General features: G+C 39.2%; 2 protein-coding genes across 5 annotated transcripts in view; one reads left to right on the forward strand and one right to left on the reverse strand.

The window, feature by feature from the left end:
- HPGDS (hematopoietic prostaglandin D synthase) overlaps positions 1 to 14266 on the reverse strand; it is a 28106-nt gene that overhangs the window by 9519 nt on the left and 4321 nt on the right. The window contains exons 1-2 of one of the 3 annotated variants that reach the window (XM_030492310.1): positions 11158 to 11253; positions 6958 to 7099 (exon numbers count right to left, since the gene is read on the reverse strand). In XM_030492310.1, coding sequence (XP_030348170.1) covers positions 6958 to 7090 — 133 coding nt within the window. In that variant the 5' untranslated portion in view covers positions 7091 to 7099; positions 11158 to 11253. Of the gene's footprint in view, positions 1 to 6957; positions 7115 to 11157; positions 11254 to 14266 lie in introns of those variants that run through there. The other 2 variants (XM_030492309.1, XM_030492311.1) reach the window with 2 other exon arrangements.
- Positions 6640 to 14266, forward strand: part of LOC115610579 (melanopsin-like) — a 73850-nt gene continuing 66223 nt past the window's right edge. For both annotated transcript variants that reach the window (XM_030492303.1, XM_030492305.1), the window contains exon 1: positions 6640 to 6742. The gene's annotated coding sequence lies outside the window, so the exon portion shown is untranslated. The remainder of the gene's footprint in view (positions 6743 to 14266) is intronic.

Here is a 14266-nt window from a genome sequence, read left to right on the forward strand (position 1 = left end):
TCTTGATTATAGCAAAAGGAGGGAGGCATCTTTATGACAGTTGAGGAATATGGATTAAGGTGTGAAAGGCAGCTGGGTGCTAGAGTGCTAGTAATCTCTCATATTCTGTTTCTCAGGAACCTGACTATTTCTGGATTCACTTTTTTTTTTTTCCTAGTAGTTGACAGAATGAAAGAGAATTGCTGTTCATTCCTTGAAAACATGCGTAGTGCCTACAAAATGCTTCTTCCTAAGTGCTGAGCTATTTTCATTAAGATCTGGTTACTCTTTCCTGGAAAAGAAACTGAGTTTACAGTTAAAAATACAAATACAGCTTTGTTTTGTTTGCACTACAAATATTCATATACTTGCATGATTCATAATGCCAGTGTAAAATTAATAAATGAGAGCAGATTTTATTGCACATTGTCCCATGCGACTTAAATTTCCAAAAGGCATTATGATTTGATTTATAATGAAGCTTGGGGTTTTTTCACTAAGAGGCAGCATATCTATCACCATCATTACTAAACAACGGACTATTTAAAGCATAACAGATGGTAAATGAGAGATGTTCCTTCCTTTCTTGTGTGTTCAAAATGCCATTTCATTTTTTTCTTATAAAGAACAGGATTTGAATATAAGCATAGTGTGATTTGAATATAAGCATAGTGCTTATGCACACTTGTGCTCTGCAGATCATTGTAAAAATCATTGTTGTTTCTTCTTGGGTTCAGGGTGTGCTGTTCTTGCACACCAGAAAATATGGCAGATATCCACGTTGCTTTACAGCTGAAGAAAATAGCAAAGAACAGTCAAGGAGCAGAAAATATTTATAGTACATCTCCTCTGTCTTGGGCAGAAAGGTATAATGGCTTATAAAGTTTCATTTTCAGTCTGGAAAAGTTGGGGAGGGGGGAAATCTCTTTGCCTTTGAAGCATTATTATCCAAAATACATGTATCAAGAGCGAAGTTTTTAGTAACCTGCAGTGAAGTATTTTTTTGCTCTCGTAACTTAGAAGAATAACTTCCTGTATTGAAAAACTCCTAGCAAAACCAGGAGATTGATAGTACATAGAAGTTTGGCTGTTGTGGGCAGGAATGTGTTCTCTGTGGAAACTGGAGACTTTCTTTTCCAAGTGGAGAAGAGGGGGATGGATTTGTATCACACAGTTCATCCTAAGGCAGGATGCGAAGAGCCTTCAGGCTGGGTGGGTGCAGTTGGATTGCTGGAGGCAAGGTCAGGGTCAGGGTTTAACAAACGACCTCAATGTGGCCTGTAGACACCTCACCTGTAGCCCATTTCTTGAAGTGCAACAAAAGCCACAGCCAAGGGCTCCAAACTACAACAGAAAACCGTCTGTCTGTACATAAATTTAAGCACTGTTGCCTTTAGACTCAACAATATGGGCTTCTGTGGCGTGCTTTGAGCATCCTGTGGTGCTTTTCACCCCAGCTCTGCTCATTGACAACACATCTTCAAAAAACCTCTGGGCATGGCCAAATGTGCCATGTGTATAAGCATTGTATTAAAACTGCTAATTTTTACATGGTTTTGGTGAAAGACATAGTTTGTGTGACTCCAGATGAACAAAGCATGTAGGTTCATTCCTGCCAGGCTCCTACATTAGGTGAGCAAGTGAAAGAGGTGCCAAATAAAACTGGAATATGAGAGAGATCTCTTTGGGGTAGAATGAGGTTGTGGGGGCAAATCATGAAACAACATGTATCAGAGAACAATCATGAGTGAACAGTTAAGCCAGAGTAGGGCAGACTGGAAGGATGTGCATGTCACTCGGCTAGTTCTTCTTTAACTTTGGTCAGTTTGGGGGCTGCTTTGTGCTTACGTCAGTTTATACCCTTGTGTATCCATATGAATGTCCTTTCCATGTTTTTCAAAACAATGTTGTCTTGCAAAGTTTCCAACTCCCACTTGAGCAAATACATTTTAAGAAAGAAAACTAGAAAAATCTGTTGCCGTCATCACATAAACAGCGTCATTTCTCAGGCATGCACAAAATATATGACCTTTCCCTTTCAGTTTCTGCTTGCTTTGCTGCTCCTCTGAAGTAGAAGGCCCTATGAATGCTTGTGTTGATTTCCAGATTTAGATTGAAAACTCACTGAAAAGAGGAACAGGGTTTTTAAAGAGAATGCTGTTTGGATAACTAGATCTGTAGATCCTTTGAATTGAACTTTCATGAGCAAATTCTTGCTTTTTTTGTCTTGGTTATTCGTTGGTTTTAGCATTGAATGCTGGCATGAAATCTGCACAGGCTTTACGCTCTCCATGAAGAAAACATTGATACAAAGGGTGAGTGTAAGTCATTAGACTGATCTGCAGTTTCTCTTCTCATTTTAGGAAGGTCTCACTGAAGGATCTGTGAGGTGTTTAGGATTTGGATGAATTCCTTTTTACACAAATTTAATTTTGGCTAGCTTTTGTGAATAAAACTGCGATGTTTATACAGTCTTTGCTGGATACTGGGCACGGGATATGAGGCCTAATGTGTGTTTAAAGCAAGGGCACCTGTATGAATTGTCTCCATCCCACGAAGTCCCTAAGGGCTGTGATAACTGTTCCCATCCTAGCATGCCTATAGGTTTTCACTAGTGTTGAGGCCTCCCTTTGACCATGAGCTCCTCACTCATCGTGCCGGGCATGACTCAGTGGATGGTGCTCATGTGGGCTAGTTTATCTGTCAAGGACAGGGAGGAGAAACACAACACAGCTGAGCACAGTTTTGTCCTAGCCTCGCAGCTAGGCTGGTGGGCTGCTGGTGTGAAGAAACCACTGCTTAGTGCTGTACTATGCTTCTCACTGTTGTCCTCCTCAATCAATGAGGAGCTCCTATGCAGGTACAGTTTTAATTTTCTCCTTCCCTTAGCTCTTTCTTCCTTTTCCACTCATCTTACCTTCTGCATTCTTCTTCTTCTCATCTCTGTTCTTTCCTCACCACACTTACCCTGACTCATCTCAGCTTTGCTCCCAGAAGTGAGTTCAGGTTCCCCTGTTTCTCGCAAGTTGACCTGCTCTTCCTCATGTTTCCTCCTGCCTCTACTGAAATCATCCACAGCCTTGATGCTAAGCAGCCTGTGTTTAAGCATTTGATTGTTCCTCAAATCCTGAATAATGAATGGTTTTGCAATCAGGCAGCTTAGATGGATGCAATAGTAAGGCAGCAGGTTTAGTCAAAGATGGGGAAAAAAATGTCATAGCCATGCTTTTCTTAATACGATATCTCTGCCAGAATAAGTTCTCCTTTGCCTTGATAACTAACAGTAACTGGTTTTCCTTCTCATTCATATTTAATTGGATCATGAGGAACAAATACAAGAAAAATGCCAAAACAAACAACAAAACACATCACGCTCTTCTGTCTAGGTCAAAATTAAACTTTCAGCAGCTGCAAGTCTGCTTCCTACTTTATTTATTAATGTTATGTTATACATTTATTTTCTGGTTTATATGGTATGATGATTTGGCTGGGAGGTGATATTTGTTGCAAAACCTTACTTTAATTTTGTAAAAATCGATGAAGCAAGCCTATCCTCTGTGCAGAGACCCGACTCCTCGTATTCTTAGGCAAACTTGAATTCTTTGATTTGTTCCCTTAGTAGTTCAAAAAATGTGAAGTGCTCTCCTTGTCCAAACTTCTGCCCTAAGTAATTTTTTCTTTATCTTATTTCATCATACTTGAAGTTATTAAAAAGAGGGATGTTACACTGTACTTGCAGACTCTGGAGGCAGAACTGGGTTTAGATCTTTCATAGGCAAGTGGGTAAATGCAAACACGGTGTATGCACGTGTGCATAGCAATTTGTCAGATATTTCTTACTCTCGCTTCAATATATAATTATGTAATTAGTTTAATTAATTGAACCAATTTTGAATGATTTTTGAGGGTTGCAAAATAAGCAGCGTACCAAACTGCTATTACATTAGCTGCTGTTACATCAAATACAGCTGTAATTCCCCTTATCATTGCTAAACACCACCCTTTTGTTTTCACCAGAACAAGAGTGGCTGGAATCTGCTACTCTCTTTCTATTTTTTTTTGAAGTAAACCCAGTCCAGGCAACATGTGGAAAAAGAGCCCGATCTTCATAAGAAAGATCTGAATACAGAATATATATATATATATCTGAATACAGAATGATAGTAGTGTAGAAGATCTCTCATCATAGTGAACTATGCTTCTGGTATGCGCAATGGCTTGGAGGGTTCCTCTCGTTTCATATTCGCTGTTGAACACAGCAGTAATTGAGGGTTTTTTTGGCAAGGATCCTGCTATCTGCTTCCCTGAGGACTGTTTTTTGACTCTTCAGTCCCTGCCTCTGCTGAGGGAACTGGGGCACATTTTGAAAATTCAGGGTAGTAGAGAATGCAAGTGGTCTGTTTCTTTCACGAGGCATGGTGCGTCTCTGCTGCATGCAATATTGTTGTGGTATTAAGACACACAAACCCTACACAGCCTAGTCCCTAGCTAGGAGGCAACCATTTCTTGTGTTGAGTCATAGCCTGCAAAGTCAGTGTTTAGGTACTTTATGGAAGACTGGGGCAGTGGCTTTAGGCCCCGTTGCTACCTTTTATTCAGAGTTTTGCTGAATGATTTGCCTGTGGGAGATTACTTTGTCTGGAAATACTATGACTAATGATTGCTTCACAAAGGAGGAGACAGTCGACAGTTAGTTGATCTCCAGACAATTTCCTTAGCAGCATTACATTGTTAACCATGCAAACGAGATACCTTTACTCTTGTTTTAGTTGAAGAATCTCTTAAGTTGCATATTGTCTGCAGTGCGCATGCCACTGGTGGCAAATTCTACCATTACATTGATGCTTGAGCTAGGATTCAGGGAGCCTTCCAGAAGCAGTTTAGCATCCTGGTATGAGACGTAATAGCACTTTCAGGCATACATCCAACTATTTCTTTGTAGGTCTATGTTTTCCTGGTTAATTAGCACGATACATTCCAGTTCCCATCCACTGACTGCCTGGGTGTCTATGGAAGCCTGAAATTGAAAGAACTCCTAAGCCAACATAAATTTTGCACAGACGATTTCACAAATCCGAAAGCAGCAGCTCCCACATTTTGCTAAAATCCTTATCTGCTTTGGCATTTCATCTAGGGTTCAGTCATAGTAGACGCTCCTATGAAAGGCCATTATGCAGAGAAAATGAAAAATCTTACTTAACCCTTGGTAAACCTGCTAAAAAACTGTTCACACCACAGAAACAAAGACACTCAAAGGTTAAATGACTTAACCAACACTCATTAATGCAGCAGATACAGCTACAAACTGTGTGTCTTAGTATTTCTAGGGTGCCTCTGCTCCCAGTGTCTTCATGGCCATACACTGTAATGAACAAGTGCTGTACATATAAAGCTTCACTGATAGGTTCATGGTGTGAGCACTGAAGAAAACATACGAAGGATTTTTGTGCTGGCTCAGGTGTTAGGGACATCATCAGTATTCAAAGAGAGATGCAATACCTTCTCCTTGTCTGACAGATGTGTTGTTAGAACATCTTGTCCTAGGATATTAATGTCTCTGTAGCCTTTAAGTGACTATGTATGCTTTGCCTTTTTAATTTGTCTTTACTTAAAAATCAGTATGCAAAACTTTACACAGAATTATCCTTTGCTAATATTCTCTGAACCTTGGCTCAGGACATATATGGGTGTATGTATATGTATGAATATGTGTGTAGTTAAGTATGAATAAGGTCTATGCAGAACCTTCCTCAGTTCATCTGAATTCTTGATCTCATTTTTAGTTTCTACCCTGCTTCCCTGAGACTTGCAGTGGGAGAGAAATAAGCTATACCACATGGTCAACAGGCTTAAGCTCTTACAAAGAAGAGGTTTCTGAAGTCAGTCATCCCTAACTGAAAAATGATACCCCATTTCCACTGCTTCATTTACACTCCTCTCTGTGGATTGTTAGCCAGTGTTTTCCAGATTTGGCGCCACGAGTGGCTTCAGCTGCCACCTGGAGAGCAGTGGTGCTTGAGTATTTGTCATTCAAGTCACTGTGAACATTATGGAAAAAGACCACATTTAACTGCACCCTGCAAGAATTTGGTAGCCTGCTGGCTAGGCTTATTAAATGTGAAAACCTATCAAGAAACATTGCTTGATTAATAGAAATCACCTTGTGCATTAGTTGTGCCTTTTCCTCAAACTAGAAGTACCATTCTTCACCCTGCATCTGAAAAGTCACAGCCTGTTAGCAAAATACAGGTCAAATCCATGAAATGAAGACACAGATATCTCTGATTTCATATTCTCAGTCTCCAGACTCAGGACCTGTTTCATTTGAACTGAGGCTCATTTAATGAATAGAAATAACAAATACATTTAATAGCTGGAGAGAGGTTACTTTAACTAAAAAACATGAAATGGGTGGAATACGGTATCATGCAGAATACTCTGGGAAAGTCTGGTATGGCATGTTCCTAGGAACAATTGTTTTCTAGCACCTCTTGATTCTTTTGTTTACTTTTTGCTGTATCAACTTCTTTTGTTTTCTCTCATCACTTTCCCTCTCTGAAGACCTTTCTGGCTGAAAAGGAGTATCCTTCTTGACACTTATTTCCAATTTGGTTTTCTAAACCCAAGGTGAAGGCTGCAATGTGATCTTTGTGGCCAAATCCTCCAAAGTGGCTGAGAAGATTAGCATGCATCTGGTTAGCTTTAGGCAGACAAAAGCTGAACTGAATTGATAAGCACTAAAAGCCCAGCTGTTTGGCAGCAGGTAAGTAATTTTACATTGTCTGAAGATTTGGATCTGGACTTGTGTGAGAGCATCAGAAATGACATTTGGCTGTGTAGACAAATGCCCATATAATAAATTAAAGCCAGGAATTAAATGTATTTCTGCTCGTGAAACATCTAGATACCTCTTCATTTGCTATGCTTTTTGACAGCATTTCTAGCAGAGCTTTGGGCATAAGATCTCATGCTACTTACTTGGTTTGACTTTGGGCCAGTCTGCTACTTCTATCCTGTGGTCTTCATACTTCTTGCCTGAATAGGCAAACAGGTAGCGGCTGATTTCTGCTCGTCCTCGCAGATTGAAGTATGTCAGCTTGTACTGAGGCATGCTGGATCCCTGAAAGGGAAGGCACTGTGTTGCTCTAGAGACAGGTAACTAAACTCCTTTATGCAAAAGCCAGCCATATGCTTGTTTTTGAAACACATGCTTGTACAATGCAAAAGACATATTACAGTAAGACATCATGTGTTGTACTTTGCAATCATTGCATTAGTCATGCCTTTTTGTTCTGCGTTTGTCAACCACAATGTTCGGACGTGGACAATGGCAGTTAAACCTCCAGTTCCTCCTTGTGTATGTCCAGAAAGATGGTTTTATTTTTTGTACATACTAAGAACTTTCAGCTTTCTTTTATCTTTCTTGTGACTCCAAGCTTGGGTCATTTTTATGAAGTTTTTCAGAGTGCAAATCTAAAATCATATACTGTAACAGAAGATAGTTGTTGTCTTGAGCAGCAATTTTGCTCAAGCCTGCCCTGCTCAGCCTCTATTGCTTATGGAGACCTTCATCAAACACCACAGCTAAGAAGTGCCAAACTGTTGTGATTTTTCTCATTAACTATTACCGTAGTTGCATAGGCAATCAACCCAAGTTATTTTAGAAGAAAGAAATTGATATGGATACCAGTCTACATTGTTGTTTTGAAAAAACAGTCGTCAAATTCTGTTTCTTGTATGGAAGCCAAAAGAAAACCTGAAATGACTTTATTAAATTTTCATATGATTTTTTTTCCCCTACAGTTCTAGTTAGAACTCATCTAACAAGAAAGCTCTATTTGTTTCTTGGTGTAAGAGGCAACAAGAGAAAATGTTCATGAGTTTGATTGTACAACAAAGATGATGCAGGAAAGATGAACAGCTATGTCTGCTTTAAACCAAAGAAGGCTTTTAAACTCTGCACACATAGCACCTTGATGAGAGATCTGTGAGCTCAGCTGAGATGTAAACGTACTGTCTAAAGGAAACTAAAACAACTATCCACCTCCTCACTGAAAGCAAAACCCTGCCTCATTTTAGTCTTAAAGTAGACTTTGCATGTCATTTACCATCGTTTTATATCCATCAGATTCAGAGTGTTAGTAATAATGCATGCATCATCAGCTCTAGGAAAGAAAGGGAACTTTTTTAATGAGTTAGTGCAACTATATAACCTTGCAATAGAAACAACCCCCTATTTAGTCATCTTGCATTTGAAAACATATGCTTGAGGGCAGATGTATCATCAGCTTTCACTTTAGAGGGAGAGGCTTTTTGTTCAGAAACTGTGAAAGCTTGCACTTAACTCATGCTGACAGAAGCAAACTGCCTTTGCTACTTTCTCTCCAAAAGTGAAAACATCTACTTTCCACTCTCAGAGTAGCAAAGGCAAAAAAAGAAATATCTACAGCAAATGAACACGCTGGAGGCTGCTTAATTCATAATGAAAGTTACCTGTTTCCCTACAGCACACAGAAGGCTCAGAGGAGATTAGTAAATGGAGATTTTTCACAGCTGATGGCCCAGCAGAGAAGCAGAATTACTGATGGAGGTATCTACAAATGCTTCAAAAAAAGGACATCACTACAATTATTGTTTTTCCTTTTTTTTTTTTTAAGTCAAGCAAGTGCATTCCTTTGCACTGTATAAAAAAGGGAAGCTGCAGGCAAAATTAGTTACATTAGGATGTGATTAGATTTCTAGATGTGTTAGTCACCAGTTTGTCTGCTGCTTGGTAAACACAGTTTGCAGATTACAAGTGTAACTGTTTCTATCTCTAAAGAGAAAAATTTTGCAATTCCAAATTTTTCAAGCAATTTTTAGCTAAGTGGCGATACTTTGTTACTCTATTTTCAAATTCTGTTCTCAGATTTATTACTACTTATGCTTTATTGTGCTTGTATGATAAAACTATATATTATCATACTTTGTTACTTATTTATGCAGGATGAGTTTGGATTATATGTCTACAAAGTTAATGTTAGAAGAGAGGATGAGTTTGTAGATTTTTTTTTCCCCCACCACTCATCCTTGTTCCTGACTTTGTCTGGTCATTTGAGGGCAAGGAATGGCATTTTTAAAAGACCATGTGTTATCTGAGGTTCAAAGTAGACATGACTTACTGATTTGGGAGTCAAAAGGGAAAAACCCCCACTTGGTTCTTCCTTTTCAATTTTTTTAGAGGCAAGCAAATACTACTGATTCAATCTGTATTTGGAGAGGATATGACCTTTAACATGCAGAACCCACAGTGTCTGCTTTCCTTCTCTGATAAACAGCAATAGGGGTTCATTAGCAGAAAGTTGTTGACAGCTGAAAGGCATTTAGAAGCACAAAAATAAAAGGTTTCAAGGTAGAGGCATAAGGAAGGCAGTAGGCAGCTATATACACAGTGGGCTGGAGATGAGTGAAGGGTAATATTTCTGGTGGTGAGTATTTTGAAAGAGTCTAATCCTTACTGTGGGAGAACTTTGTATATAAAGACATGTATAATCAGGAGTAGTGAGATGATGTAAAGAAAAGGGAATTTTGGCTGAAAATCAGGAGGTCTTTCTGGCTGTTGTAGTAGACTGTGGAATATTTTGGTCTGTCAAGGAAGCAGTGGGAACTATTGTTTGAAACTTCTAAAGCAAAGCTAAACAAATTTCTAGTGAATACACCGTAAGGAGTAATCAAATATTTACAGTGCTGATGCACATTTAAGCTTATGGATTTTTTCCCCTCTCTGAACAAAGAAGTCCTACAGGGAGTTTACCAAAAATACTTGACATTTTAAGGGTCTCTATAGCTTTATTGTAAGCATGTTTTTGTAAATGTTTGTAGGTTTTATTTTTTATTTGTATTTATTGTGAAATGTCAGGAGTAGCGCTTCCTAAACAATTACAGATACTTTTCTAAATGAAGGAGATGGTTGTGTTGGGAATAGCTTTTGGCCAAACATACAAAGTAAGTTAGTGGTTTTTTTTCCCTTATCCTCTTTTACTTCGTTTGCCAGTGTGTTTTGTAAAGGAATGGATCATGACGAACAAATTAAAGACATTTTAAAAACATCCAAAATCATTAAATGATTGAAAAACACCACTTCTAGGAGGGAAGAAAGATCTATTCTGGGTCTTTGAGTTTGTGCTTTGTGGTTTTTTGGGTGGAGACCTGTGGAAAACTCAGCCCCAGTTTTATCACATACTACTTTCAAAGCGGTGAACTCCACTAATCTAAATTTGCTATTAAATTAGCTTTAATACTTTAAAATTGTTGACCTGCTTAGCTGATTTTCTAGCTTTCCTCTGCAGCTTTCTTAAAGCCAGCTTAACTGGCTTTAACATGCCTTTAAACAGAAGATTAGTGGATCTTGTGATTTAATTCAACTTTTGGAGCCACTCAGTGACAAAATCAAACAGGAAAAGAGAAGGTCAAATGTGCATAAAAGGTGGCACCCTCTGTGTTACTCATGAGTCAAAATTCAGGTTGAAGTTGCAAGTGTCTCAGACGTCTTAGAACAGATTTCAAGTAATTTCTGTTCACGTCTTTATGAAGATAATATATAACCTGATGAATTTGGGATGCTTTTATCGATTTCAAATTGATTTTAAAATTTCAAGCAAGATTAGGGTGGAAAAACAGAGCCCAGGAAGGAACTGACATCATTCTCTGAGAACTAAAATGCTGAATTTCAGATAGCACTAGTACGGAAGAGAAAAAAGTATTGGCAGACTGGAAACTCTATGAATGTACCAGGACACTATGGAAGCAAACAGTCCTGGTGCCTGCAAGGTGTGCAATACTTTAGCTTTTGCTGGATGATAGTGTATGTGTCCCTACTCTGTTTTAAAGGGTAAATCACAAGTGTGCTGCCTGCATTTTGCCACCTCAAGATGAGTTTTGGGTGTGTGCCCAGTGCAACCAAGAGCAGGCTGCTTCTGACAGACAGTGTGCAGTTCTGCACACCCAGTCTGAGTCTTTGCCCCATGAAAGCTGGACTTTGTAGATGAACAGAGTTTATCTCTTGTTTTGGAAAATCCAGCCCTCAAAGTAATACAAGGAAATATTACTCAGGCTAGTAACAGACACTGAAAACTGGATGCAGATACTCAGTATGTGAATTCAGAAAACAAAAAAAGAAAACAAAAGGCAGGGCTTTAATTTTCTTGGATAAGGTTATTAATACTTGAGGTGATAGGCAGCAGAGAGCTTTTCCCTGAGCTGGGAGCAGAGGAGGAGAAACCAGCTAATTTGAGCTACTCACATTCACCCAAAGTCTGACAAAGGACCTTGTGGTTCAAAGTCCCTTTTAATTGTACTTTGCACTGTGAGAAATTAAGGGTTTCTTTGCCTCGAGGTTTCATCATTGATAGAAGATTTAAGAAAGCCCAACTGTTTCCTCCAGCAAGCAAGAGCAGTAGGGTCGGATTAAGGTTCATCTGTGTGTTTCTAAAAATTTGGTACTCAAACCATCTGCCTTGGAAGAGACGATGCATAGCACTGTGTGTGTATTTTTTTTTAATATAGAATCATAGAATATGAGGGTTCTTCATTAATTTAAGAGTCACTTATAGAAAGCACTGCAGCTAGTACCTGACACAGCGTTGCCCTGGCCATGGGCCTGCCAAACAAGGGGACCTGGAGGTCTTGGCTGCCTAGTGTCATAATCCTCATTTGAATTGCAACCAGACCAAAACATGGGCCTTGAGGGAGCTCCATTTCCTTTCCCATTGCTAATACAACTTAGGGCTGCATCTGTGAACTTAGGGCCTGTGATTGGCAACCAGGTGAGCAGGCTGGACCTCGGGATCTCCTGGTGGAAATCCAGTGCTTCCTGAAGGGCCCGAGAAGGGAAGGTGCTGCCATGTCTGATGAGAGAAGTGAAAAAGTCCCTCCAAGGACTAGTGAGTGATGATCCAGTCAGTGGATACCTCTGTGGATTTTATTATGAGATTCAGCTGTCATACCAGTTTGGAGTGTTTGGGTTGCTGGAGCTGATATTTTACATTCCATTTTCATGATTTTATAAAACAATAGTATAACAACAGATCATCTTCCACTCACATAAGCTTAAAGGTCTCTTACTGCCAAGAAGCATCCTGCTTTATGAAGTGTGAAACAGAGTTCATGACCTCTCTAAGCAATAATCTAGCCAAAGCCGAAAAGCGTAGTGGACATTTCTTTTCTTTTTGTTCTTAGTGCTGCTTTTACAGCAGTTGCTATTTCTTTACAAGGTATTTCTGCAAAGTTGGGCTGGAAATTAGATGCGTAGGTTTGAAATAGATGCACACCCAGCAGCCTGAGTTGGGTATCCTACTTGGATGGAAAGGGAGCTGCAAGTTCAGCCAATTCATATATTTACTCATCTATTTCTGTGATGTCCTAGATGTACCATGCCACGTATACAGTTTGAAGGTCTTATAACCAGGATCAGCTGAAGATTAATGGGAACACTAGGATTTCGGAGGGAAAATTATTCCTTCTATTCCTTACTCCCAGTCACAGGGCTCGGTAGTGCTAATGTCTAGTAGGAAGCTCATTTTGGAACGGGAAAGAAGAGAAGCTGGCTGCTGTAGGGGTTGCTTTTTTCTTCGCATATACAGACAGAAGAGTCTTTACACATTACAGGAGAGTTTTTCCTTAGGCTATTATTTCAGGATTTTTGATTCTGATCCTTAGGGATTGGGGAGAGTTGTGTTACTGTATGCAGTACCAAAGAAAAAATTTTAACTAGGAAAGAGACATACTTTGTCTTATTTGACCTGAGAAACATTAGGAATATTAAGCTCCATTTTGCCTGTCTTGCTTATTGTCCTTCTCAGATATGTGAATTCCTCATCCCTGTAATTGGAGAGCCAAGTATTAAAGCAGATTTCTCCTTCCTCAATTAAAAAAAAAATGTTTCCCTGTCCAAGTGAGTCTTCTTGACTTCATTTTTTAAATTTTCAGTTTTCAAAGGAAGGAACCAGAATGACAAGATTTAAATAGTTATTGTAGAAGGCAAGTAAAGAAAAGCTTCCACAGCCATAACTTTGTAAATCTTGCCATTTTAGCAAGGTAGGAAAGATAGAAAATGTCAGTGTCCAGTATTTTTTCCTTTCTATTTGACTAACCTAACGTAACGGTCAGAAAGGTTTGGGGAAAGGCATGCTTGGTTATCTTTTCCTGCTTGAGCAATGCCGAAAAGGGCTGCTGGGAAGCAGCCTTGCCCTGTTTGCAGGGCATAGCCCAGCTCTCCTGGCTGCTGACCAAGTAGGTTGCTGCAGGAATGCCTTAGATTTTTTTCTCTGGGATGAAAAGTTAGTCTCTCTAAAGACTCTCTGTGTTTATATTTTATGTCTAACTTCAGGGCTGAAATTAAACACAGAAATAGTCTCCTATTGGCCCTTCTTGGAGAGAAAAGAGTTTGATGTTGAGAAATCCACCCATGCTATGGGCTGGCTGTTGCACCCTTCTGACTCACTTGTAAGAAGGTTGGTGACTGCCATGTGAAGGCAATGGCTTAATCCAAGCCGTTTATCTGGATGTAAGTAACACTAAGACAAATAACTTTTGCCTTTCCCTGGGAAAAAATAAGGGATACAGTAGGTATCTTATGTGATATAGTCCCTGAATAGGGTAGCTAATGACTTTGGGATTCTCATTAGGAAACAGAGAATTGAAGAATTGGGATGGTGCTCTCTTTTGCTCAGCAAAAAGGAAAAAGGCTCATTTTCCCTTTTTCAAGCATAACCTTCTGCTTTTAACATGGAGACAAAAATATTAGAGGCTTAAGAGATATTTTCAGCCTTTGAAAACAAAAAATAGCAATGACTTTTTGTTTCTTTTCTTGCCAAAAAAAGTTTTTATTAATTCTGGTTTTATTGAAGAAAATAAGAAACGTTCTGCCCCCCTTTTGGGGGAGATGGATTGGAGAATAGTGGCAGATTAATGGAAGACTGCAAATCTTCCAACGGAAGATTTCCAAAGCAATCTGTGTTTTGACAGAGAATAAATTGAAAAGCTTTAAGTAATTCTATCTAATTCCTGTCAGCTCTCTGACATAAACTTTTTTGGAAAAGCGATGGTGTCTTTTTCCTGCTCTGCCCCAATTATAGAAAATCAACATTTTAATTTGATCCGTTCTTTTTCCATGCCAGATAGCAACCTGGACCTTGGAGAGAAAAGAGAAAAAAATCTGCACAGTCTTTTCTGTTTAACACACAAACGGTCTCAAGTAAATGCTTACACAATTTGCTGTAGGGTTGAGTTTTGAGAAAACAAATCTCAA

This window comes from Strigops habroptila, chromosome 7 (genome assembly GCF_004027225.2).
Source record: "Strigops habroptila isolate Jane chromosome 7, bStrHab1.2.pri, whole genome shotgun sequence".
In the NCBI taxonomy this organism is placed as follows: domain Eukaryota; kingdom Metazoa; phylum Chordata; class Aves; order Psittaciformes; family Psittacidae; genus Strigops; species Strigops habroptila.